General features: G+C 40.4%; 1 protein-coding gene across 23 annotated transcripts in view; it reads right to left on the bottom strand.

Moving 5' to 3' along the window:
* Window positions 1-24454, bottom strand: part of ANK3 (ankyrin 3) — a 205785-nt gene that overhangs the window by 51678 nt on the left and 129653 nt on the right. For 12 of the 23 annotated variants that reach the window (XM_039382705.1, XM_039382696.1, XM_039382716.1 and 9 more), the window contains 5 exons: window positions 22364-22487; window positions 19319-19421; window positions 13516-13622; window positions 6100-6324; window positions 2832-2986 (listed from right to left, as the gene is read on the bottom strand). In XM_039382705.1, coding sequence (XP_039238639.1) covers window positions 2832-2986; window positions 6100-6324; window positions 13516-13622; window positions 19319-19421; window positions 22364-22487 — 714 coding nt within the window. Of the gene's footprint in view, window positions 1-2831; window positions 2987-5253; window positions 5353-6099; window positions 6325-13515; window positions 13623-19318; window positions 19422-20571; window positions 20584-22363; window positions 22488-24454 lie in introns of all 23 variants that reach the window. The other 11 variants (XM_039382748.1, XM_039382771.1, XM_039382749.1 and 8 more) reach the window with 3 other exon arrangements.

Here is a 24454-nt window from a genome sequence, read left to right as displayed (position 1 = left end):
TAATAAAACAAAAGTTCTGCTATTATTTAATCCTGTATTAGCCCTGAAGCGGTGCCTCCTGCTATGGAGTATTTTGGATCTAAGACCAGGTTTTCCAGCAGATGGTGCTGCTCCCAGTACAGAACAGGTTTCCAGCAGTCCTCATGAAGGGGGAGCTTGATGTCCTTGCTCTCTCATCCCTGCTAGCTAACTGGGAGAGCAAAACAAGAAAAACAAAACAGAGAAGAAAACTGCATCATTAAACACTTGGCATATTAACGAGCCGGGAAGAAAGGTCTGATTGCCCTCCTTCACTACATGGGTAGGAAAGAACTAGTGATCACAGCAGATCTACCACAGAATGGACCAGCTGCTTTTAACAGAAAATGGGCACTCCTGCAGCACCCTATGGCACTCAAGAGATGATTATGCAGATGAATTTTCTTACACAGAAACATTAAACTTCTCTAAATGACCATGTGGCTGCTCTTTATTTAAATTAAATATTGCTTCTGCCTCCAGAGTTCATACCTGGAATAAAACTTCTTCCAAAGTTGTGGCTTCTGAAATGCAAGATACCGCTCTGGAACCAAGTCTAACTGTGGTATTTTGTAAGAAACCAGTAAAAGTTCAGATGAAAAAAACCAGGTCACTCAATTCTACAAATTTGTAATTTTTTTTGGTCATCACTTGAAAGACCTTTTACACTGAAAAGGTGTCATTTAACTAGAGTGAAATTTAGTCAAAACTCTTATACTATTTTAATGCAGGGTGGGCTTTTTGTTTTATTTGCCTAGTTAAAGAAGGATTAAGCTAAAATTAACTGAACAAATAATGGACACGATGGGTGTATCTGCAGTATTTTTTCTCCTTTTCCTCTCACAAATAATTGCCTGGATTTGTAAAAACCATTCCTGAGGTTTGGCTTTTAAGGCGCCAAATATTTTTGCTCTAAGGGAATAATGTCCGTCATACTTTCTGTGATTCACTGGCTGCACGTACACCCGCTAACCTCAAACAGCAGTTCCCCAGAAGGAAAGAGCCACCTGAAACCCTCAATAGGTCAGAAAGTTTTACTGTGGCTACAAATTGTGAAGCTTATTATTTTAGGCTCTAAGTAACAAGGACTTCACGCCTCTCAGCGTTTTAATTATTGAGCTCTTCTCTGTAAAATGTCAGTTTATCCATATGGCACCTCCGGAGGTCTTTCATAAGTGATGCAAGTTGGAGCACTTTAGAATAGTATTTTTGTGCCCAGATTTCCTGTCCCAAAATCAAATCAAACTCATTTTGAAAAGAAAATAAGCAAGCTCCTGATCAGTGCTGACTAACTCACCACTAACTCACCACCACTAACTCACCACAAGGCACCACTACTCTGCCCAAATACCAAATCATCACTTCAATCTCATGCTAGCGTGCAGAGGAGGGGCAGTGGTGAGATTTTTCTTTCTGAAAGGTTGCAACTACTGCATTCAATCCTGAAGCAATTATAATTTCCCAAGCCATACTATCCTGGGCAGCGCTCACTCTTTCACCTGTTCCACTGCTTTTAGGTACCCTTCTGTGATGAGGTTTATTCTATTTTTCCAAACCCACTGACAAAACATTTGCAGTGTTTCTGCCCTCCTGTTTGATTGTTTTGATTATATTTATTTTGAAATAAATAGCTACGATAGATCATCATGTAACAAGCAGATCTTTGCTGCTGCTCTGTGTTTTTACAAGCTGAGATACAGTTCAAGTACTTTGAAGTGTAAATATTACACAAGCCTATCCTGCTGTTCCCATTCCCAGACGACCAGAAAATCAGTAAAAATGCTAAATTTCAGATGGCCAGGGAGACCCTCACAGCAGCACCACTCCCCCCATTCTCAAGGCATGCCTTCAGCTGGGGCTGCCCTCTTCAAACAAGGAGAGGAGGAGATCAAAGGCAGAGCCTCCTCGCAAATACCTCCCATAGCTGTCATCCACAGCCCGACCATTTCCTTCACACGCTTCTGCTGATAATGAAGGCACTTCCCTGCAGCTTGTACCCCGCCACACTGTGACTTTCTGTAGGAGGTTATCCAGAGAAAATCCAGAGGATAAACCCTTAAGAGAAAACCAAAGTTCAAACCTCAAGCTATTTCATTCAGACCGAGATGCAAAAGGCTCAAGCAACGGTTTATCAGGACTTCAAAATACTTGCTAGGAAAAGAAAGCAGCGGTGCCAAGGAATCAGTGCAGCCCCAGCCTGGCTTTGCCCACGATACGTCTTCAGGGACCATCTGTCACAGCATCTTCTGATGGACCGTGTACAGCTGGGTCCTCTCATCTTGTGGGACTCTCACATAAACAGCAACATCCAAGCAAAACAAGGGAGCCAGACTTCCCAGATTGGCATCAGGAGGGCAGGTTGAGTATTTGTGGGAGGCAATCTCTAACACCACCATTTCAAAGACGAATGCTCTATGGGCTGAGGTCTGCATCTGTGGAAAAGCCTAATATAGCTGATATTTACACTTCATCATTGGTTTGGAATGACCTTCTCGTGGCCCTGCCTGAGCAGCTGAGACACACTTACCTCCAGCTGGGTGTTATTCTCAAATTCACGCTGTAAAGCAACTGTGCAACTTTGCTTCAACTTGGCAAGACTTCAGACCAACACTTACCACTCATTTCAGGATGTCTTCAGGTGACTGTGGAACAATTTCTCTTTACACCCTTTCCACTAGTTTAATATGGAACACACACTGTATTTCCCAAAGTCAGATATCCCCTGCACTGTTTTACTTCCTGTTGCTTTAGTCAGCTGGTGGTAGCAAACCTGCACAAAGGTAAGGCTTGCTAAAGCTTGGAGAAGTACTTACCTTCATCCATGCCATTTAGTATTTCAGTCAAGTCTTCGTGTTTGCTGTCATACTGGTGCTCCTTCCACGTTTCACCGTTTTCACTTCGAAGCACGATTAGTTCTCTTTCCTTTCCTCGCATTGATCCAAAATGAGGGATTTCCACTATGACAGGGCTAGAGAAAAAGCAATCATGTTATTTTTAACCCTGTATTTCCCCACTGCCCTTAATTTCATACGGGTCTTAAGACCTTAAGAAAACTATAGTAATTTTAAATAGTTAACACTGTTATGGTAAAAAAATTGCCAAAAATTTTAAAATTGCCAAAGCTGCACAATCCTTTATCATTTAAACTATAATTAACAGGTAACTCGAAAATATTAACATATATAGCTCATTTTTAGTGTAAATCTTTTGTTCTGCTACATGAAAGAAACAAAATTGACAACTTTTGCTAAGGAGAATTCTCCCTGTTCATTTATCCCAGGATGTAGGTGATCCAACCTGCCTCCAGCACGCGCAGCAATGCTGACTTTTAATTGGCATTAGCATAGTCAAAATTCGGATTTGACTCAGGGAGTTTGAAGGCACGAAGTCACTTCAGAAACAGTCTGGCTATCCAAATGCATGCAACAGCCATTGACTGGAGCAGGAACCATGCATGTGTGCAGATTTTAAACTTCAGACTAAGTCCCAAACTTTTCACAGCTCTCCCTGGCTCTCTGTTGATGCAGCTCCTGTGAAATACAAGAGACTGTTTCTCTTTAGCTTCACTCTGGTTCTCATGCCCAGCATCACAGCTGCAACCTCTGCACAGGAAACATCACTGGGGAACCTTTAGATCCTTTCAGAAGGGATTTCTCTGGGTTAAACAACATCACAACCACATTTAAATTAGTTACTGTCAAACATTTTAGGGAGAAGGAAAGGGAATGATAAGGTGGTTAATAATACACCTATGTCACCAGACAATGTACCTTCAACAGAGGACTGCAAGTGCATTACTGAACAGTTTTTATGAACAACCAACAGAAACCACCATTCACTTCATGTGCCATTCCTCAACAAAACAGACACTTTTGCCAAACACTTCACAGGCAGGATATGCATTTTAAAGTATGCTAAGACAAACTGACTGAAATCACACCGTAAGTGAACACTTATGGATTATGCAGCTTTAAGACATTTAAATAGACAGTATCATTATTTTCCTACAGAGGTTGTAAAGGATTTAACTGCTTTGCAATAACTCTGTTAAAAGCAGCATTGCATGATGGGAGAAGTACGCAGCACTTCTGTTGTACTGTGCACCTGCACGGTGTTGGGTGCATTAACCAACTGATTACTTGAGCATGAAATCACAACAGCCATCATGAGGGATAATAAACTAGCTGGAAGTCCAGTTTTCACATTAAATACCAAGGGAGAGGAGTTAGTCTTTTTTTTTTTTTTTTGTCCCATAAAAATAGAGAAAGAGTTTAATAAATACATATTTTAGATGCTTTCAGGAACACCCAGGCTACTACTCTAATCTCAAGTCCTTTAACAAAAAATAGGGATGCAGCTGCTGTCTCCCATTGTGCACAGCAAGTAAATACCAAAAATTCAAATACATTGCTTAAGATATTTACTCTCTAGTTCAAAAAGAGTACAAACTGAAAACTACCACTGTAGTACAATCTTTGCAGGCTAATATTTCAGATACTGTCTCTGTAAATATTTAGAAACCACACAATTTTGTGCATGACATTTAACGAGAATACTCAGTGAGAAGGTATTGAACAGGTTTGGAACACCAAACACTCAGCAATATTTTGAAAACCTAATGCAATAAATTTCACAATATGGTTTGAAAACAACAGTCAAAAACATAAGGAAACATTCTTACATATTTAGACTATACACTGCAGTTCCTTTGGATTGCATATTTGGCTTTATAAATTTATTTTAACAAGATGCCTCTTGCAGGTTGAAAATATTAGTATTTCTCCAACCTTGCTGAATGAATTAATTCACTCAATAACGTTTTTTCTAAATAATCTTTCATGAATAGTAGATTTTATGTGGTAACGTGTTACAAATGCTCTTCCCAAAACAGACTCACTCAAGGCCTGTAAATACCTTCTCTACCACAGGGCTGAACTTAAAGGACTGTCACTGTGTATTAAAATGTATTTAATGCAGTAGAAACACTTCAAATTTAAAAAATTACAAAAGCACAGAAGTTATGAAAGCAGAATGCTGGCAGTGAATTTTACATGCCTATAAGCACAAGGTAGTAGCAGAGCTATATTAAAATCAAGCCACTATGATTCTCTTTCAGTGACATAAATCAACTGAAAGTTTTGGAGAACTTAAAGAAAAATAAAAATGGGAATAACGAAAAATTTGAAACAAAAGAAAAACTGTAGACATTCTGTATCTTTTCCGTACGTATCCTACCCAATAAATTTTGTTCCTTGTGGACCAAGCTGCAGGATTCGGCTAACCATGCTCTCACCCTCATTTAGAGGGGGAGGAGATTTAGGAAGATGCAGTTTACTGAATAACATCCATGCAGCAGGAAGAGAAACGAGAAGGGGAAATTAGGAACAAGCTGTCATTCCCGACAGAACCAGCAGTTTACACCAGGGTGCCATTCATGGTAATGAACAAAATTTATAATTAGGGAAAAAAAAGGCCACATCATAGTGGATTGTTTCCCCTATTTTAAGCTTCTAAAAAGTCAGTCCCTAGCATTTATACCATTTGTACTACCACTCTACAGTAAGTGCTCTGCCCTCACCCCAAGTGGCTTTGCTCCACAACACAGCTCCCAGCAGCTCCCAGGCAGCTCCCAGCAACTCCAGAGGGAGCCCTGCACACACTGCGAACACAGCTCAATATTTGAGTCCTCGTGGGTGTCTTTAGGACACTTCTTTGTGACAGTGCTGTTTCTCTAAATACTCTACAAGCAAGGGAGTCAAAACCTGTGCTATAGGTGTGTCACTCCTCCTGACTTCCAAGGCAGGTTGCATGAGTAGATGGGGGCGGGCCCTGGCCTTTTCATGGCATTCCTTACCTTCATCTCCATCCTGCAGTCATCACAGAGGCAAAAGTCCCCTTAAAATACAAGGGTACTTTCTGGATGGAACGGCAGGTTGGATTTTTTTAATGTTTTAAGTTAAGTTCCCTGTGTTACACGCTCAGATGAGGTAGAGTCAATGTTTAACTAACTTAGATCCATAGGAGAAAGGAAATGAAAGATGCGACATGAGTGCAAACCATTAAACATGTAGAACAACTCACCCTAAAAACTGTGCCCCTGCTGGCCCCATTTCTACCAGTCGACTTGCCAATCCTTCTCCTTCAACCATGGGTGGTGGGCTGGCCAGTTTGTGCCTCTTCACCAAGCGGCAGGTGATGCGGGTTGGGGCCGTACATTTGCGCGGTGGGATGATTATTCTCATTCCATGGTGGCGACTGCCCCTCATCGAACCCCCACGTGCATCAACCATAAAACTAACCAGGAAACTGCAGGAAAAAGGGAACACGTCAACGAAAACGATCACAAAACGAGCAGAAGATCAGCAAAAAAAAAGTCAACCGCCACAGACTTTAAAACATTATTAGAAACAGCTTCCCGATCCCAGCTTAACTAAAAAGAACGTGGAGATTCTTTTAAAGCTTATACTTACGTGTTAACTATGGGTTATCAAAAGCAGGAATTGCTAAAGGTCTAGCAACATCATGATGAAATGAGCAGGTGCTACTGAGTAATTTGGATTAAAAGAGTATACAAGTAGTGTATTAGTAGTGGCTTGTTAGAATTTTAAAACATCCCTCTGTTACCATTAGCTCTACTGTCCACAAATGAAAGTAATTAGCCTCACATGCAGAAAGGAACCAGACAGTGTAGAAAAAGGAATATCAAAAATGCTTATTATTTGGGGGATCTCAGCCTTCAAAATCTCCTCACAGTCTCATCTGCAAACACTCCTGAGTGCTGGCAGAGCAAGTGCTGTCACCAAGGGTGACAGTTAGTCCAGGCTACTAAGGGCTTCCACTGATGGGGAACATGAGTGACAACTATCAAGTATGTAACTTCCTTTAGGCTGTTTGCTTCTTGGAGGAAATCATGCCAGTACATCTCTTTGAAGATGATATTCATTAGCAAAAAGACATTAAAGAAAATTCCCATTTGCTAGTGTCATTCCAATGCATAATTTTCCATTTAACAATAGAAGGGTAAGAAACTATATTTCTAAGTCGCTAGTGGTGTATTTTTAAATAAAATCTTTTTTATTAGCAAGGGACTAATTAATATTAGCAATTAATATTAGAATAGCTTCAGGCAGAAGATGCAATAACAGGCTGGCATCAAGAGGGACATGAGTTACCAACTCAGTCCTGAAGCCAATACAGTTTTTGTTTGTTCCTTCTGTATGATATGCACATCTGTCTCATGGTTTCACTATTTTCAAGGCTGTTGTCAAAACTTCCAGCTCTTACTAAACTCTCACGTGACTAACAGGTGAATCCATTCAATTTCCTGGTTCCCTACAATAAACTCAACTAAGGGTGTGAGCCAGTATCCAGGGGGGTTGTGAAGGTTCTTTAAAAAAGCCCCCAAATGCTCTGAAGTACGATTGGGAATTTGTGCAAGACTGTGACATTTGCTTTCGAGACCAGCAGGATATCAAAAGTTGCAGCTTGGACAAGCCTGCAAATAAACTGCATTCAGAAATCTGGCCAATGTGGGTGGGGAAAATCTGCACAAAAGCAGGAGCATAATCAAAATTTGGCATTTAGCAGTCTGCAGGAGAGGCGCAAGTGGGGACACATGAAGTAGGACAGAAATGTTATCCCACTGAATTCCAGATCAAGAAATTACTACATTGCCTTTCTTCAACTCAAAATCCATCAGTAAAGATGGGGAGCTCTCTAAGATGATTCTAACCCCAATTTATCGTTTCTTATGCCCCAGACATTTTACAGTACTGAAGCATGATATTTCACAGCATTTTCATACAGATAAGTTGTATCCACATTCCACATTTCTCTTCTAGATAAACGCATTGTACACTGCAAATGTTGCCACTAGGGCATCCCAGTTCCTCATAAGAGGAATTGTTTCAGTGGGACAGGATCTTGGCTAACCAAGCACTTTCTGCAAATACTGGATCTGTGTCAAAACCAATACGCTTGATCTTTAAATTATATACTCTATAAGTTATGATAATCTTAATATTTATAGACCACAAGATCTCAGGTGTCTGTAAACTCTGTTTACTGAAACACTTCTCTGTTTGCTAACAGAAGGCTGTATCAGGCAGACACAGCTCTAGAGAGCCTGGACCTTTGGTTCCCTCTCTGAGTACTACTGGCCTGTCAACACGTTTATGGTGCTTTTTCTCCCTGCCATTGATCCATAGGGCGGATGGTGAAAGGCTGATGGCAGCAGGCAGATGCCACTGAGCAAGTGGAAGGGCAGGCCAGTGGTGGGTCTTCAGAGCTGGCAAGGAACCAGCCCGTGACTAGCTGTGAAGAGAGCTCAAGGCAATCCATCTAAATTTACTATGAAGCAAAGAAAAATATTAAGCAGGGACCCACAGTCCTTGGTCATCGAAGAGAGAACACAAAAAGGAATCTGCTGCAATTGGTGCTTTGGTGCCAAAATCAGCAAAATCTCGTGTCACGTGCATGGCTTCTGTCTGCAGAGAAGAGGGGGCCTTTTCAGACTACATGGAAGTGTATGGGATGCCTGGTTGGAGCATCCCTTGGGGCTGATGCTGCAGCAGCTCCAGTGAGTCACATCTGGTCCATGCACCGTGGAGGAGCCTCCTGGGGAGCTTGGCCAGGTTGGCCTTGGCCTGATGGCTCGGTACAAAGCAATTTTTGGAGAGCTTCCTATCATGTACATGATTACAGGCTTGTTAGGGCATCTCAGAATTAATAATGAAAAGGAGGTTTTCGTCTAATGCAAACATGCCAAAACTTACACTCAGATAAGATGCTGTCTTCTGTATCCAAACTATTTAAATGATGTGTGACAGTGCGAATTGTCAAAAATCTCTAGGCAGCTAAATCTACTGACTTAAATTAATAATTAAAAAAAAAAAATCAATAGAAATTAAAGCTAGGTACCCATAAAAATCAGTCCCCAAGTTAACACGTATGTTTAGGTTGTAGATTTTAAGGTCAGTCTAGGCTTGGCAACCTGGAGCTTAGCACTGCTACTGCACACTGCTCACAGCAAAGGTAGATTAACCCTTGACATGAGCCTGTGCCCCATGGCAGCAACCAGCCCCTCACAGCTTTGGTGTCCCCACCACACTGCAGCCTTCAGTGAGGACAAAACCTGTAGCAGATCAGCCTTTATGCATATTGCTCCCACATAAAAAGATAATCATTGTCAGCAGCATATTAATGAATTATTTCCTTGTTTAGTTTTCAAATTAGTAATTTACCATTTAAAACAATAACAACAATTCCAAACAGTATTTCATGCACTTTCTATCTAAAATATTAGTAGCTGATGCTTACCTAAATTAATGTTGCACTAATAATGGAAACTACAATATGATCTCTAAAACACAACGCTAAAGGCTAATGAGCATTTCTACTTGAATACATGGAAGGGATGAGGATATGAGGATGTGGGAGGATGCACTACAAACATCTACACACACTCTGTGGGAAAAAAGTTAAAAAAAAAAAAAAAGAAAAGAAAATGAGGATTCACAGAAAGCACAGAGTTATCACCTTGAATCATACTGGGGGAGTGGAGAGGAATAGCTGCAAAATAATTTAGAAAGCAAATGGGAAAATTAATGTAAGATAATTAGAGGCAAGCAACAGAAAATATCAATAATAAGTGCAAAGAAAAAGTAACAATCGAAAAATAACAAAAGCAACACATTTGAAGGCCAGCTTTAGAAATTATTTGGCTTTTGCTCCACATATTATGACATATGTCATCTAAAATATGCTACATATGGGAAAAAAAACTGAAAGGGAGTGGTGATTTAATTAGTCAGCACAACTCCACAATTTCTCTGGAAAGTGCAGAAGCTCACAGAGAAGAGAAAAGCATTTACAATTTACTTAGGTCACCAGATAATTTATTGTAATACAACTTCTTCACTGAATTCCCCAAACATGCTCCACTGTGCCATGGAAAATCAGTTCTTGAACTTTTCTAAAGCAGTTCATTTTCCAAAGCATAATGTATGAACATATGTATGGCAGGATACTTGAAAGGAGTATCAGTCCATGCCATTCATTACACTGCTGTCAAAAATAAGTTCTTCTTTGTGTACAGGAGGTTGCTTGGAGTAAACTATAATTAATTTGATGTATTCCACCTTGCAAGACTGGATCCGGTATTTCTGAGTTTCTCAATATGGAAGGCAGTGTGACACACTCATTTCCTTCTTTCAGATAAGAAAACCAAGGAGTTAAAAAAGGCAACATGAAGAGAGCACACACACTTTTTACTTTGGGAAAGTTGCAGGAGTAAGCTCACCTCTGAGAGCTGAATGAAGGTCATTTTGGGAAGGGTCTCTACCCTTCCAGAGGCCTCAAGATTATTCATGACGCATTTCAATGTACTGCTTACAATGGACCCTGTTCAAAATATATGCTGGCAAAACAACTTATCTGAGCTCAAGAAGGAAAACATAAAACATTATCTTGGCTTGAAAAAAGGAAAAACCAGAAGAGTCGAAACTACTGCCAACAATTTCTTCTTTCTTCAGCTTTCACTGATACATTGCTGGTTCTCCACATCCAGCTCCCAAAATTCCCCTTCTGCCTCAGTTAAGAAATGGGAACAAATATTGGTGCTCTCTTCTGACAGTGGGTAAATGAGTAAAAGAGGGACCCGAGGGAGCAGAGGAGCTCCCCAGCACGGCACATTGGGAGCCCTGGGAGGATGAAGTAGGCAAAGAGCAGAGGGGTCAGACCCTGCCTGCAGGGCCACCCAGAGCACAAGGGCTGCTGACAGCAGGTGACCAAGGCCACTGTGCCCCTGGCCATGGCCACAGAAAGACCTGTGGGGGACAAAGACGGGGATGAAGCACCACAAACAAGCAGAAAAGAAGCTGTTTTTCAGAAAAAGACTGACAAAAGAGATGTGAAAAGTCATGATCCTCTGCATTCTGTGCTGAGGTACTGGAAGATTAGAAGGGAACATTTGCTGATTGCCTCTAGGTGAAGATAACAAGGAAAATCAAACAGTATCATATTATATTATGAGGCCACAACTAAAAAGAAAATAAACAGAGTGAGGCTTCGTGTTGTTTTTTTTTTTCTTAACAAAGGAACTGAATCATCAGAGCATCGTTTCTGATGCACTTGATAGGTCAAATGAGAAATATGGGTTGGAAAAGCTGTACCTGTTTGGAAAATATTTTGATTTATACCTATTTGGAGAATCTCTCTCCTCTCCCTCCTCTGCAACCCCACAATTTGCTCCCCTGCTGCAGGTCTGCAGCCCTTCCCCTCTGGGCAGCAAAGATCACCTCTGCACTAGTAAGGACTCATGTACCAAAGGAGTAAATCTGAAGGAGCTGATGTGAAAAATCCCATGTCCACAGAATACACGTTTTGGAGGGTTGGAACCATTAGTGAGCATGCTGAAGACCTAAGGGCAGAAAGTACTGCCCCAGAGGAGTGGTAGGATTCAAACATCAGACCTATTTTGTATCAGAAAATCAGAAACCAGAAAATTTTGGACCAATCAATCTAATCTCAATTACCAGAAACATTCAGGAGTAAATTATTTAATGCTCAATCTATAAGGGCCTAAAGGATCAAGATAATTAATCAAGATATTACACCTTGCCTACCACCAGTCCTCAAAATAAAAACAAGCCAGTATATCAGTGGCAAGAGTAATTAATGTCAAATGAACCTGACTTCCTTCTTTGATGCGGAAGAAAGTACTGTCTTGGTACTTCAGGTTCAGAATAGATAAGGTGAGCAGACAATCACCTGAGAAGTTACCTCAAAAGAGATACCATCAGTGCATTACTATTACACTGAAAGGGAACTTCAACTGCAGATTTCACTCTGCTGTCCTGGGAAAGGTTTTCATTCATGATATCAACACAGAAAGAAGGTCTGAAAAGTTTTTGGCATACAGGATCAGACTGCAAAAATGAAAAAAGGGTCTGCAACCAACAAACTGAAATACCATAAAGGTAAATAGTAACAGAGAGAAGTCAAACACACAAGCACCAAACAGAAACAAATAACCAAAATGCAGAATTTCAGAAAAGAGCCAAGAAATTCTAGCAGATCACAAACATTCACCAACAAAAATTGCAGTTACCAAAATCTCACTATGGGATTGCTTAAATGTGTTAGGAGTGTCATGAATGACCTGAAAGAGCCAGGGGGAGAGCAGCAAGGATGTGCTGAAATGTGGAAAGCACCACCTGGGAGGAGCTGGGACATTTGAGTCTAAAAGACAGGACTACATGTCTTCTGACATAGAAAACAATTGCTAAAAGACCAATAAGATATTGTTCTCCATGACCACGTCGGATATGACAGAAAATAGGCTTAATCTGTGGCAAAGAAATGTTGACTGTCAGGGAAAGAATACTACAACAAAAGATAGTGAACTCCTGAACCTGGTGGACTGTCTCTTATTTTTAGTGATTATTAAGACATTAAACATATTTCAGGAATTACTTGCCTACATTTTATCCTGCAGTACTGCAAAGGGGTGGGCTGCCAGCTCTCTGAGGTTCTTTGCTGACATTGTTCTGTGATAACCAACAGACTTCAGCTTTTTATACTGCAATTCTTGACATTTCAGTGCTAGCACTGACCAAAAGTGCAGCTAAGGACCAAAAAATCCACCGTTGTATAGATCTCTTCAGCAGAAGCAGGTGTGTATTGTGGGACTGTTGCTTTAGATTTGTGGGACTTGCTGCTATATCGGAACTGAAATATTTTGATATGTGCTGCACTCATTTTTATGATAAGAATGGAATTAGTCACAAAACGGGGAAGTAAATTAAAAAAAAATATGGAATTTTATGTCCCGATCTCAAAAAATTAAACAACAAATATTTACAACAGACAATCAAATATGCAAAGATTCCTTACACGTTCATTTGTAAATTTTTACAATATGCATTCAGACATCACTACTAGTGCATTTAAATCAAGTCTGTGTGGTACTGTCAAGAAGCATCTAAATTACAGTGATGACTCATAAGTAAACAAATAGTATCACTAAAATCAAAATACAGATATTGGAGACTGGGCAGGAGTTTGGAGGTATAAATAAGAGGTCAAATTAAATCTCCCCATTTGTTACTCTGTGAAGGAACAGAAAGTATAACATTATATCTCTGATTTCATTTTCCAAATAACTTAATGCAATTCAAACAAAATCAGCTTATGACACTTAAAGCGAAGCATAAGCAACAGAAAAAGCAAAACTGAACAATTAAAGAGAAGTCTGTGGGATTACAATGTTTTGGCATTCAGAAAATTAAGTGCAGAAGCAAGTTTTTGGTTTGATATGCAAGAATTTGGACTGACTCCTGTTATTAAGCACCCTCCTTGAAGTCAGTGTGAATTTTGCCACTGGCTTTTGAGTGGAGCAGGAACAGGCATGTTATCAGCCATCACAGCAGGCTGTATTCTTCAGCTAACAATACACTTCCACATCTAAAGATAAAAGAAAACTGTTAAGTGACCTACCCAGAATGGATGGGACTGGAAACAAGGTTAACATTGTCCAAGGTGTCTGCAGCCCAGCTATAGTGCCTGAGAGAATCAGAATCAAACTCCCTTTGAAACGTCAGGTGCTTCAAAACAAAATAAAAAAAAAGATAAATTTAAATTTAAAATTAACATTAAAACACTTGTCTTAAATACAAGCTTGTTAATATAATTCTATTAAATTTAGACCAGTCCTTTTCATATAGCAGTGCTGACAAATGATATATGCTGGAAATCCTGTAAGAATAACATGGAATACACACATAAACTCATCTTATGGCTCTTTAAAACATTCTTTTTGCCCACTTTTCACACCTCCTTCGGTTTCAACAACGTGTCTCTCCGGTATTCACTTACCTGTGCCAGGTTAAAAAGATTGAAAAATATATTACCATTTGTACTGCAATCATACACCATGCAGACAGGCAGTACAATATTCCCCCTCAGAAGATGCCATTGGATAGATCCTTGTTCAAGCAGAACCTGTGAATAACTTCACTGAGAGTTTCACTGAAGCTGTGAATGCACCAGCGAGTTCCCAGTGGGAGGGGAGTTTGTCTTCATACACATATAACCAATATGAGACCTGTTTTCTGGAGTGCCACTGCCCCTACTCACCTCTACAAAAATAGCTTTAAGCCTGTGAAGCGCTGGAACACTGGTGCTATAATTAACTACCCCACCTGACAGACACTGAGGTGTAATTTGTTTCTTGCTGCTGCCCATAGACACACACATGCACACTCCTGTATCCTGTGCTCTGCAACATGCTCTCACCCTAAAACTCCTCTTATTGTGCAGCAAAGCCATTTTAGTAAAATACACCTTTTTTTATTTTGTTTCCTTCATCCTACGAAATCAAACAAATTCAATCTTCAAACACTGTTTGCCCCTATTTCCAGGGTGATATGAAAGCTTCTCCATAATTTAAGAAGCACCATCAGAAATTACATCAATAAAAGTAAGTCAGGAAGCTGTCATGCAACACACAATCTTCACTCAAGGTGGTGTTAAAGATGTCAGTGTTTTCTATAAGTAGGTTGTTGGCTGCTTAGAGGCAAATGCATCTAGAGAGAGCAAAGTCTATTTAGACTAAAATCTCATGGGCTGTTTTCAAATCAAATTCAGTGGGTTAAAGTCAAACCTGAGCCAAGCATACACTTCTACACAGGGAAGTTTTATTATTTCTGCCTGTTTTTTTTATATGCTGACACACAGTGGTAGTGCAAATTCATGATGTCGAACAGAAATATCAGCATTAGTAGTAAATCTGGCAGAGTCAGTCGTAAACACACAAAAATACTTCTGTTGAGAAGCTTCCACAAGATAAGCAGGCAGATAGTGCAGGATGTGCAACCCTCCCATCACTCTGGGGTTTCCAAAAAGCTTCACTTTTTAGCCATTTCTTTTATTAGAGATGAGCATCCCAGGTTTCCTTCCAAAAAACCATTGACACTATAATTTACTGCCAATCAATAGAAATCTTTGCAGGGTACAACTTTGCTCTGTCATCCATCAAACACGGTGCCACATGGCTCCATGTCTCCTCCTTTCCATACCTTAACACTTTTATTAAGGATCTTTTGTTGAACTTTGTGCTGTAATATATATATGTGAGGCCTGATGGTTCAAACACAGACAACAACAATAAAGGGCAAACTTGCATGTGTTAAACACCAAAATACACCATCAAACTAAAAAAGATAAAATGAATGCTGCTAAAGCAATGACAATTAAGCAATCACAGTGGATTTAATTAGTACCATTAGTTTAATGAAGACAGTTTTCTAAGTCTTTCCAAAAGAACACCAGAGATTCTCCTGCATTTCCTGAGAAATGCTGTGGATTTCTGCTATTCCAAATGATTTGTAAGAGCTCATACTGAAGCACATTATTATTTTTGATACCAAACAGTGTTAGAATTCAGACAGCTTGTCTTAGGCATTGTAAATATTTAGATAAACAAAAATAAACTTATTACTTGCTCACTGATCAACGTTATCATCAAAAGTAGGACAAAACAATGTGCCAAAAGGAACAGCACAATTTGGTGTTTGCCACTGAAATGCCTGCTAAGGCATAACAGTGTTACTGCACTGAGGCCCCAGCATGCATCACACCAACAAATAAACATCACTACACATCAACAAATAAACGTGGGGTCAGGTTTCCTATAGATGAAAAATGCTAATGTTCCTTTAGCAGTGTGACATAGAAAACTAAACACAGGGCCATATAAGTTCCAAGGAAATATCATCACTCCAAAATAACCTCTGCTAGACAGAGGTGTTCCTACGCTCACCGCTGTGCTGCAGGTTTGCCCTGGTCTTTCTTTGTCCTGAGATATGGTCTGGACACCAGGTAACTACTGTTTGAAAGCATTCCTTTCTGACCAAGTGCACTCAAACAGATCTTTTGGACATATTTAGAGCAAGCAAAAACCTAAAGCCTGCAGCCAATAATTTTGGCAGAGGAACAGAGTAGGAAAAGCTAATAGCAGGACACATGCATCTTACACACAGCACACATCTGTGCTTCTCATTTTTTCAGGCTCTTGAGGTGCTGGATTTTCCAGGCAGGCAAAAAAATCTCCCTGTCTTAAATTGCAATATAAGCAGTCCAGAAGATGGTACACTGTCAGTGACAACAAATCACAGGATTTATCCTGTGCTGGGTCAGGTCCCAGTGTTCCCTCCCCGGACCGAGGGAGATTAACTATGCATTGCTAAAGGGTGTGGCAGCCTTAGATGCAAATGTGTGTATAAAAATACTGATGGTTCTGCTGGCAAGGATCCTGCTGCTTGCATAACTGAATATCCAGGCTGTGTAATATCAGAGTTCAGCAAACAGAAGAATTTATGCTTCCTCCCAGATGAATTTATCCAGACTGAAGTGATTCAGCAAGCTGCTATTTAATGGACAGCTCGAGTCATCCTGCCTTTGGCGGATTAAATTCAGAGGTTGATGTAAATTATTCCATGGAGAAAGTCATTTGGATTTAGTCTGAGTTGCTGCATCCAAGGTAATATGCCAGGACACAGAAATTTTAACTTTGCCCAGCCAGGTTATGAGGTACAGTGTGGCCTGGATTCAGACTTCTCTGTTGAACAGGGTCAGCAATAAACCACCAAATGCAAACAATGGAGAATATCATGACTTCTAAGGAATTATTAGAAACTCTTCTCTGACACTCAATGTGTTATGCTGGTGGTGAGGTTCAGTAAAGAATGATTTCAAATCTTCCTCATTTGTTTCTTTTCACACTCCTAAGTCTCCCAGTGATCCTGGGGAGAGGTGACCATGGGATCTTCTATTTTAACCTGATCGAGAGGTTGTCAAATGCTTCTTACTCTTTTATATACTGATATTTGTGATAAAATCAATTCCCATTACTCTGAGACTTTGCTCTTGCAAAGTCCAGACAGGTCTGAGATGTACAAAATCAGAGGAAATGGCATATGCAGATAGGCAATGGATCACTCTGCTTCAAAGCAGTGTGATTCCCAAAACAGTTTTAACTCCTCTCAGTTTCCAGATGGACTTTTAGGACATTGGTTTTGACCCACAGTGTTCTTTGTTCCTATGAATTCCACTAGTGGAACACAAGTTGGAGGTTTTCTTCCCCTCCTTTCTACTGCCATAGCACAAATTATCTAGAACCCTGTCAATGTATAGAAGCATGAGAAGGAAAGGTAGAGGTATTCTCCATCTCCCAAATGCAGTCTTGCTTCTGCCAAAGTGCTGTAAATTTAGGGCTGGGCTGAAGAGCAGAAATTCCAGAAGATGGATATATTTTTGTCAGGACATTGAAGTTTGCAGAAACCATATCAGAAATTTTTAGCTGGGCTCCCTTTTTCATGAAGATAGTTTGCTGGGTTTATGTTGCTTGTTTTTCAGAGAATCATGGCTTTACTAACTTCTCAAGACAGAACTGGTATTTTTTTCCCACTACGACCTTTCCTGTTCCTGATCCCCTCCTGGACATAAGATACTTAAAGTTTATCTAAAGTATTAAGATTAGAATAACATTCCCAGCTAGACTGACAACCAGGCCTCCAGCCTGGCTTCATTTTACATGACAAAGTCGGACCAGTGCTGAACTGCAATAACTTCAATAATTGCACAATCATTGCAGGACAAAAACTGGAATCACAAAAACACAGAGATTATAAATGCAATGGAAACAGCCTACACTGCTGCTCAGCACCAGCACTAGAATCTGTTGCCTTGTCAGCTCAAGAGCCAGCACTGTAAAAGATCTTCCAGAAAGCAGAGGTCCATGACAGCTCCCAAAGAATATGAAGTCTGCCCTGAAGCAGAGCTCCTGTACTTGGTGAGGTGTCACTGCAACGCTTCCACATACAGACAAGTGGTACTTTCACAGTAATCACAAAAATGGCCAGAATCATAAAACAATGCAATATATTCTCAGACTGAAGGGTCTTCCTCTCCTCCGAAATTTCCATCATATCAAGAACACTTAATGAAGTCTTAGGATTAGGAGGCATCAAAGCAACTTTAGGTTCTCAGTCCTGACATATAATTTCTCGTCCCCAGTGCCAGTAGTTATAGATTTTGTTTCCTGACTTCAAACCAAACGAAACCACAAAATCACTGCTATGCAAGCTTTAGAAACTCTCCTGAGCTGGCTGTTGCAAATTAAGGTTATTGGTGGTTTACAGCATTTCACTTGAAAGTAACAATCTAATAATAAACATTTTGTTGCTAAAACAGAATCCAATTTCTGCCATTCTCATAATGCTATCAAAACTGCGTGTAAAAGCTGTAGTAAAATTGGGTAACTTACATTACACTTGAATTTACAGACCAATACAATCAAGGTTTAAAATACATAAGTCCTGCTCTGTCGACCTTTTCCCTCATGAAAATATCCTCTGAGATCGATAACCCCCCAGTGCAGGAACACTCCTCTGTGAAAACAGCAGCAGAAAACCTCAGTTTCATTACAATCCACCTTATGCTCTTCCAGGACATAAACAACAGTTCCACTACACAATCCTTTCATCACTCCCAAATAAAGATTTTTATATGAATTTTTATTCCGCTTCCTAGCAGATCTCTGACTTCAGTGCAACCAGAAACTCTTGAGTAATTCAGTTAGGTCTGAAAATCTGAAACAAGTCTACCAAGGAAAATGCTGAGGAACTCACAAACAAAGCATATAGTACGCCGTCATCCCCAGCATTAGCTTTTGGAAAGACCTTCCCATGCTAGAATCAGGTCAAAAGATTCTGCTTTCATGGTATTAGTCATTGCACAAGCATTTGAAAGATACATAAACTGACCAGTGTATAACAACTTAATCTTTGCAAGGCCAAATTGTTCCCAAGGGTGGAAAAACAAGGACAGGAATTGGAGTCCCCTCCACGTGGACAGAACAGGCAATAGTAATTCCCAGTCTACGCAGTACAAAGGTTGCTCAGTGTAAAACACGTTGCTCCCAGCTTATCAAAGCACTCTAAAGACACACGTAGCATTAGGTCACACATGCTCCCAGTGACTTCAGCAAATGACCAACCCCATTCTAAGAAACATAACCGGTCCCTTAAAAGACTCATTTGGTTTGGGACCCCATCACCTGTCCCGTGCAGGATCAAAATCACAAAGTGGTAACCCCCACAGTTTCTTTCTCACAGCTCCCTTCTTCCCCCTTTTCAATGGCTAAGAGAGCAGGGATAGTCTTTGGAGGCACAGAGGGCTGAACACTCACCCCCTGTAAATATGAAGCCAAACTACATGTTGGCAGAAACACAGCACATACCTGGTCCTTTGCTGGTACCAGCAGCTCTTCAATCATCATGCTGTCCCGGGCATAAGAACTCCTGTTCAGCGTGTAGGACCTATCCGAACTGAAGGAGCGGAGGCTGTTGTATTTACCATTTATCATAGAAAGTGCAGGTGACAATGAGATGAACAGAAAATAAAAATAAAAAAAATTAATACATGCAACTTCCAGGGATAGCACAAGATGGCAAAATATACATAATCTCTGAAATAAATACAAGGGGGAAAATGGAATAAAAAGTATTTGACTATAGTTAAATATCCCCTTCCCTACAATATACATAAGCAAAATCTCAACAGATGTTTACTGCTTTGGCAGTAATGCTGTGGCTTTAGAATAGATCTAGAAAAGTGTATTCAAGTATTTAGATGAACTTTGATAAATATCTTCATGCCCTAATCCTGGAAGGAGACCCATGAGGGCAGGTCCCAGGGGAGCTGTGGGTAGGTTACAGCACCCGCCCATAAAGCTCAGCTTGCTGAAGCAGGTTTAACTAAGAGAAAGTTTTATGTGTTGTCATCTTCTTTGTGGCTGAACCACTTTTGACATCGTTAAAAACACCCCAGTTATTCCTTTAGTTAGAAAGAAAGGGTAATAATTTTGAAATGAACGAAAAATTAGCTTATTGATGATTAAATCCAGATTCTGATGTTTTGGGGGTTATTTTGTTCATGGTGAACTATTTAGAAATAACTAAGATCACTCTGAATGTGTTGCAATTAAATCAACGTAGGAGTGTGTTATATTTAACCCTGGAAGGTACATTATGGTATGTGCTAAAAACATGCTGCAGGCCTAGACATGCTTGCTACGTGACAAAAAATAAAGTAGTAAAAAACGTGAATTAATACAAAGCAACATCCAACAACATATTACACTTTTGAACTAGCAACACTTTTCAGACTCAAAACTCTACAACGTGTTTCATGCATTTAGTAGTTGCTAACTGAATTTTTCTAGTCCCTTAGCACACGTTCCTCCTTGTGCTGGAAGCAGAACTGGGATCTTAATTACACACTGTAGGCATATGTTAAGCAGACTTTTACATGATAAAGGGCATAAAGAAATTAAGTTATATTTGTTATAACAGAGGGATATTCTCTAAGGCTGAATCCACCCCCTACTCCTAAAAATAAAAGCATGTCACTTTAATGCTGAATAAAATGAAAATAAGCAATGGTAGCAGCAGAAAGATGAGAAAGATGTAACACGATGCCATGCCTTCTTACCTGACTTTTGGACTAAAGCAATTTACAGTGGAAAAGAAACAGGAGAAATAGAAAGCAAAGAATCAGACAGGAAAAGCAAGATGTTATGGCTGGATGGCTAATATATTTAATGTGTTCATTTCTAATGTTACACTCAGAATCAGCAGTAAGATACATCCACAGAACACTTTTTTTTTTGCTAAATAAAATACTTCACAGGAAAACCACTGTATTTGTCTCCTCTGAGCATAACATGTGCAATGCAAAAAAATGAGCTACGCAGCAACAAATAGTAATGGCACTGCTAAAATCAGAAGCATGGGAATATTGGATTTCTCTCAAAGAAAACGTGGGGTTGAACCCTCAGATCTAACTAACAGATCTTGACTGTGAAACTCTGCCCTGCCACCTGCACAGGGAGCATTCAGCTCCGTGCAGGAAGAGGGCTGTAATGAGTCAGAGGTGTCAGGTAAATCAGTGGCCGGCTCTGCACACAGAGCACCTCCCTCTCCACCATCACTGCCGTGCTTCAGCAATGACCACGGCCGAGAGTGCTGTGTGATGACCTTGCTCGCGCCGGCTCCTCTTTTAAAAGCAGCACAAGCAGCACGTCAGCTTTGTTAATTCAATTTGCAATGACACAAGGTTCTTCCTTCAGATTTGTTTTGCTGATTTTCTACCTAATGGACTATTTAAATGCATTTTGGCATTTCTCATGAATGTATGTATCACATAAATACTTATGAACTTCCCTAAAAATTGTAAGTCAAGCAAAACATGGCTGGGGACTACTAAAGAGCAAATCTGCACTGCATGCTTGCATTTCTAATGCGACCATAGCAAACAAAACTGAAGGCTAGACATCTAAGCTTTACTTTATGGGAGCTGCCATTTGCTGTTAGACAATGAACTCAGTTTTTAAAACAGATCTTTAAACTACAGCATAGGAAAAAGTCCTCAGGGCTCCAGCTTACGAGGTTTAATTATTAGCTTCAGTACAATTCAACTGTCAGTAACTACACTGCAAATCCACAACTATGGAAGTAATCCCTGCTCATACAGCTTTAATTGTTTTGAGCAACACACACAGCAGGCTTTAGCAACATTCAAAAATGAAATCTAAAACGTCGATCTAGAAACACCTGAACTGGAATTAACATTAGTCAGACATCATATCAGGTTTACAATGTTTTATCAGGTTCACAGAAACTTTGGCCTGTTTTTTTTGTAACACATAATCCATTCCCTGTCAAATTAAACCCTGCAACAAATTTAGGGTAAACATGATTTTTTTTTGGGGGGGGGGAGGGGGAGGAGGAGCAATTTTTCTTTAATATTGTCTCTCTTGGTTGGATTACTTACTAGCACCTTTAAAGAAATAAAAGCACCAAAATAGCAAAATGATTATAATTCAGTTTTTCTGGTGTTTACATTATTCAGCAAAATTAGCCCATTAAGGACACCTCTACTGTGAGTATCAGTCTGACCCAGCAGTACTTAAAAGAAACCTGGTTTTGCTGTCTGCTCTGGATCAGTCTCTAGACCAGTTGCAAAAGAGGTGACTGGGAGATGTTCAGAGCAAGAACAGAGACCAGAAAAAGTGAATAGTTAAGTTTTCCATACCACTGCCATAAGAAGCCAACATGAATAAAGAATATGAAACAAAACTGCAATGAACATATGCTTCAAAGGAAGTACACCCCCTCTACTTCGTTTCAAAAGAGGCTCCAGTGTTGTGTGAGAGCGCGCGCTTGGTTTGTAGAAACTTGTAGCTGTGGTGACGCGCGAACACGAGAAACGGCAAACACAATACCTGGCGGAGCGGGCGCCCAGGCTAAAGCCCATGTATCCTTCAGCAGGCAAGGAGTCATCTCCCAGCTCTTTCAGATCCTGGGGTCCGAGGTATTTGTCCGTATCGCCTGTCATTGCATCCTCACCTGCCAGTACAGAAGTCAGGCTGAAATCAGGAGCTACGTGTATTGTAAATGTTTGTGCGCTTAGCAAGTCATAACGCCCTTCTCTGCGTGCCAATAAGGAATCAATCCAGTCACCCCCACTTTCCCTAAGGCTCTTTCCACGTAGTATGTTAATTATCCACCCTCTGAATGGGCCTGAGAAAATAATTTTATTGGGGGGCAAATGAAAGAAGCAGAACTCCACCTTGGTGTAAATCCAATAAAGTTATACGAGGGATGACTTTTGCCCAATCGTTTCAGCAAGCTAAAGGCTTCTTCTGTACTTTGCATCATTACACACGCTTTTGCTTTCCTTATCAAAAAAAGCCCGAGCTAACAAAATAAAGTTAGATAGTTCCATGTGGGAAATAAAAACAAAAACATCAAACCAACAAACAAAACCAAACCAACCGACGGCTGTGAGAGACAGCCTGTTAGCCCACCAGTACGGAAAAGTGCAGCAAGCTTCAATAGAGGCTGAGTGAAAAAAGAGGCCCGCCTTCCACCTTGGGTATTTCTCAGTAACTTTTGTTAAATTTGAATGGAAGAAAGGGATTTTTGTCACTAGCGTTTTTTATTAGTTTGATTGTTTTGTTGGGGTTTTTTGTTTGTTTGTTTTTTGTTGTTTTTTTTTTTGTTGTTGTTGTTTGGGGTTTTTTTGTTTGTTTTTTGTTTTTTTAAGAACCTCTTCCCGCTCCCAGGTTGATTTTCTGAAGCTCAATGCTTCCTGCAGCCCGTTCTCCGCCCCGGCAGCAGCCGGGGAGGGCGAGGGCGATGCGGCCCATCCCCATCCCCGCGGCGCAGAACAAAGCCAGGCCCGCGGAGCCCCGGCCGAGCCCCTGGGCGGGCGGGACCCCGTCTGGAACCGCCGGGAGCATATGGGACACGGCCATCCATCCACAGGGAAAGAGATCGTTAGTCGGTTTAGAAAAAAACAAGAGGAAGGGAAGTTAAATGTTGGCAGAGGCGGGCAGGCGCCGCAAAGGGTTAACGGAGCAGCTGCCCGGCGGGGAGCATTTGCATGCCATTACATCATGCAAACCTACATTCCTGCGTTGACAGAGCAAGTCCAAAATATGCCTTTTGCGGTTGTTGGATTTTTTTTTTTTACCCCCCTGTTCCCTCAACAGCACAGAGGAGCGAACGCTCCCTGTAAACTCACTGCTTGCCGACATTCACTCTCCTCCTTTGTTGTGAACGCGTTTTAGGTGTGTAAAAGTTGCACAACAGAGAAGTTTAACAGCGCATTCCCGAAGGTAAGTGACTCCCAACCCCAGACTCCCGTTTCCCGCTTTCATTCAAGGAGTTTAGACTAGTTTCCATTCACTAACTCAGGAAACCACAGGCGAGCTCTGGTTTTAAACTAACAATCAAGTCTAAAAATACCCCTTCAGCTACTGCTTTGCAAACGGCAAACAAACAGACCAACTTTCTCCTCCAGCCTAGCAACAACCAGTATTTTAAGTAACAGTTTAAAAACTAAAATGTTCATAATACCCAAAAAGCATTAAAAAACCCGAAACAGAAACATCATACATCAAGTGAAACTTTAAAAAAGTCTTACTGTTTTGGAAAGCCATTTTCACCAGTCTGGTCTATAAGATTTTTTTTCCCTGGTGTTTCCAAGAATTCCTATTAGTCCTATTAGTCCTTAAGCAGTGATTTAGACTTAATCTCCAAACCAGCACAAGCAAACTAATCCCTGTGGGTCATATTCGCTTTCCACACAACAACTGAGATCTTCTTAACATCTTGATCTCTTCGCATGTATTTTAGGACATGTGCATCTTTGTCCTCTCTCAACTCAGATTAAAAGTCCTTTGCAAATATGAAACAAAATGAAAAATAATGACTACAGTTAAAAAAAAAAAACAACAAACAACAAAAATCCCCTTTTAATCACTCTGCAGACATCCCTTTAAAGCTTCTGCTGATTGGATTACAGCCTC

This window comes from Pipra filicauda, unplaced genomic scaffold (assembly GCF_003945595.2).
Source record: "Pipra filicauda isolate LSUMZ 115617 unplaced genomic scaffold, ASM394559v2 scaffold111_size4109106_pilon, whole genome shotgun sequence".
In the NCBI taxonomy this organism is placed as follows: Eukaryota; Metazoa; Chordata; class Aves; order Passeriformes; family Pipridae; genus Pipra; species Pipra filicauda.
The sequence above is the reverse complement of the archived record's forward strand: the minus strand, read 5'-3'. Positions and strand labels throughout refer to the sequence as shown.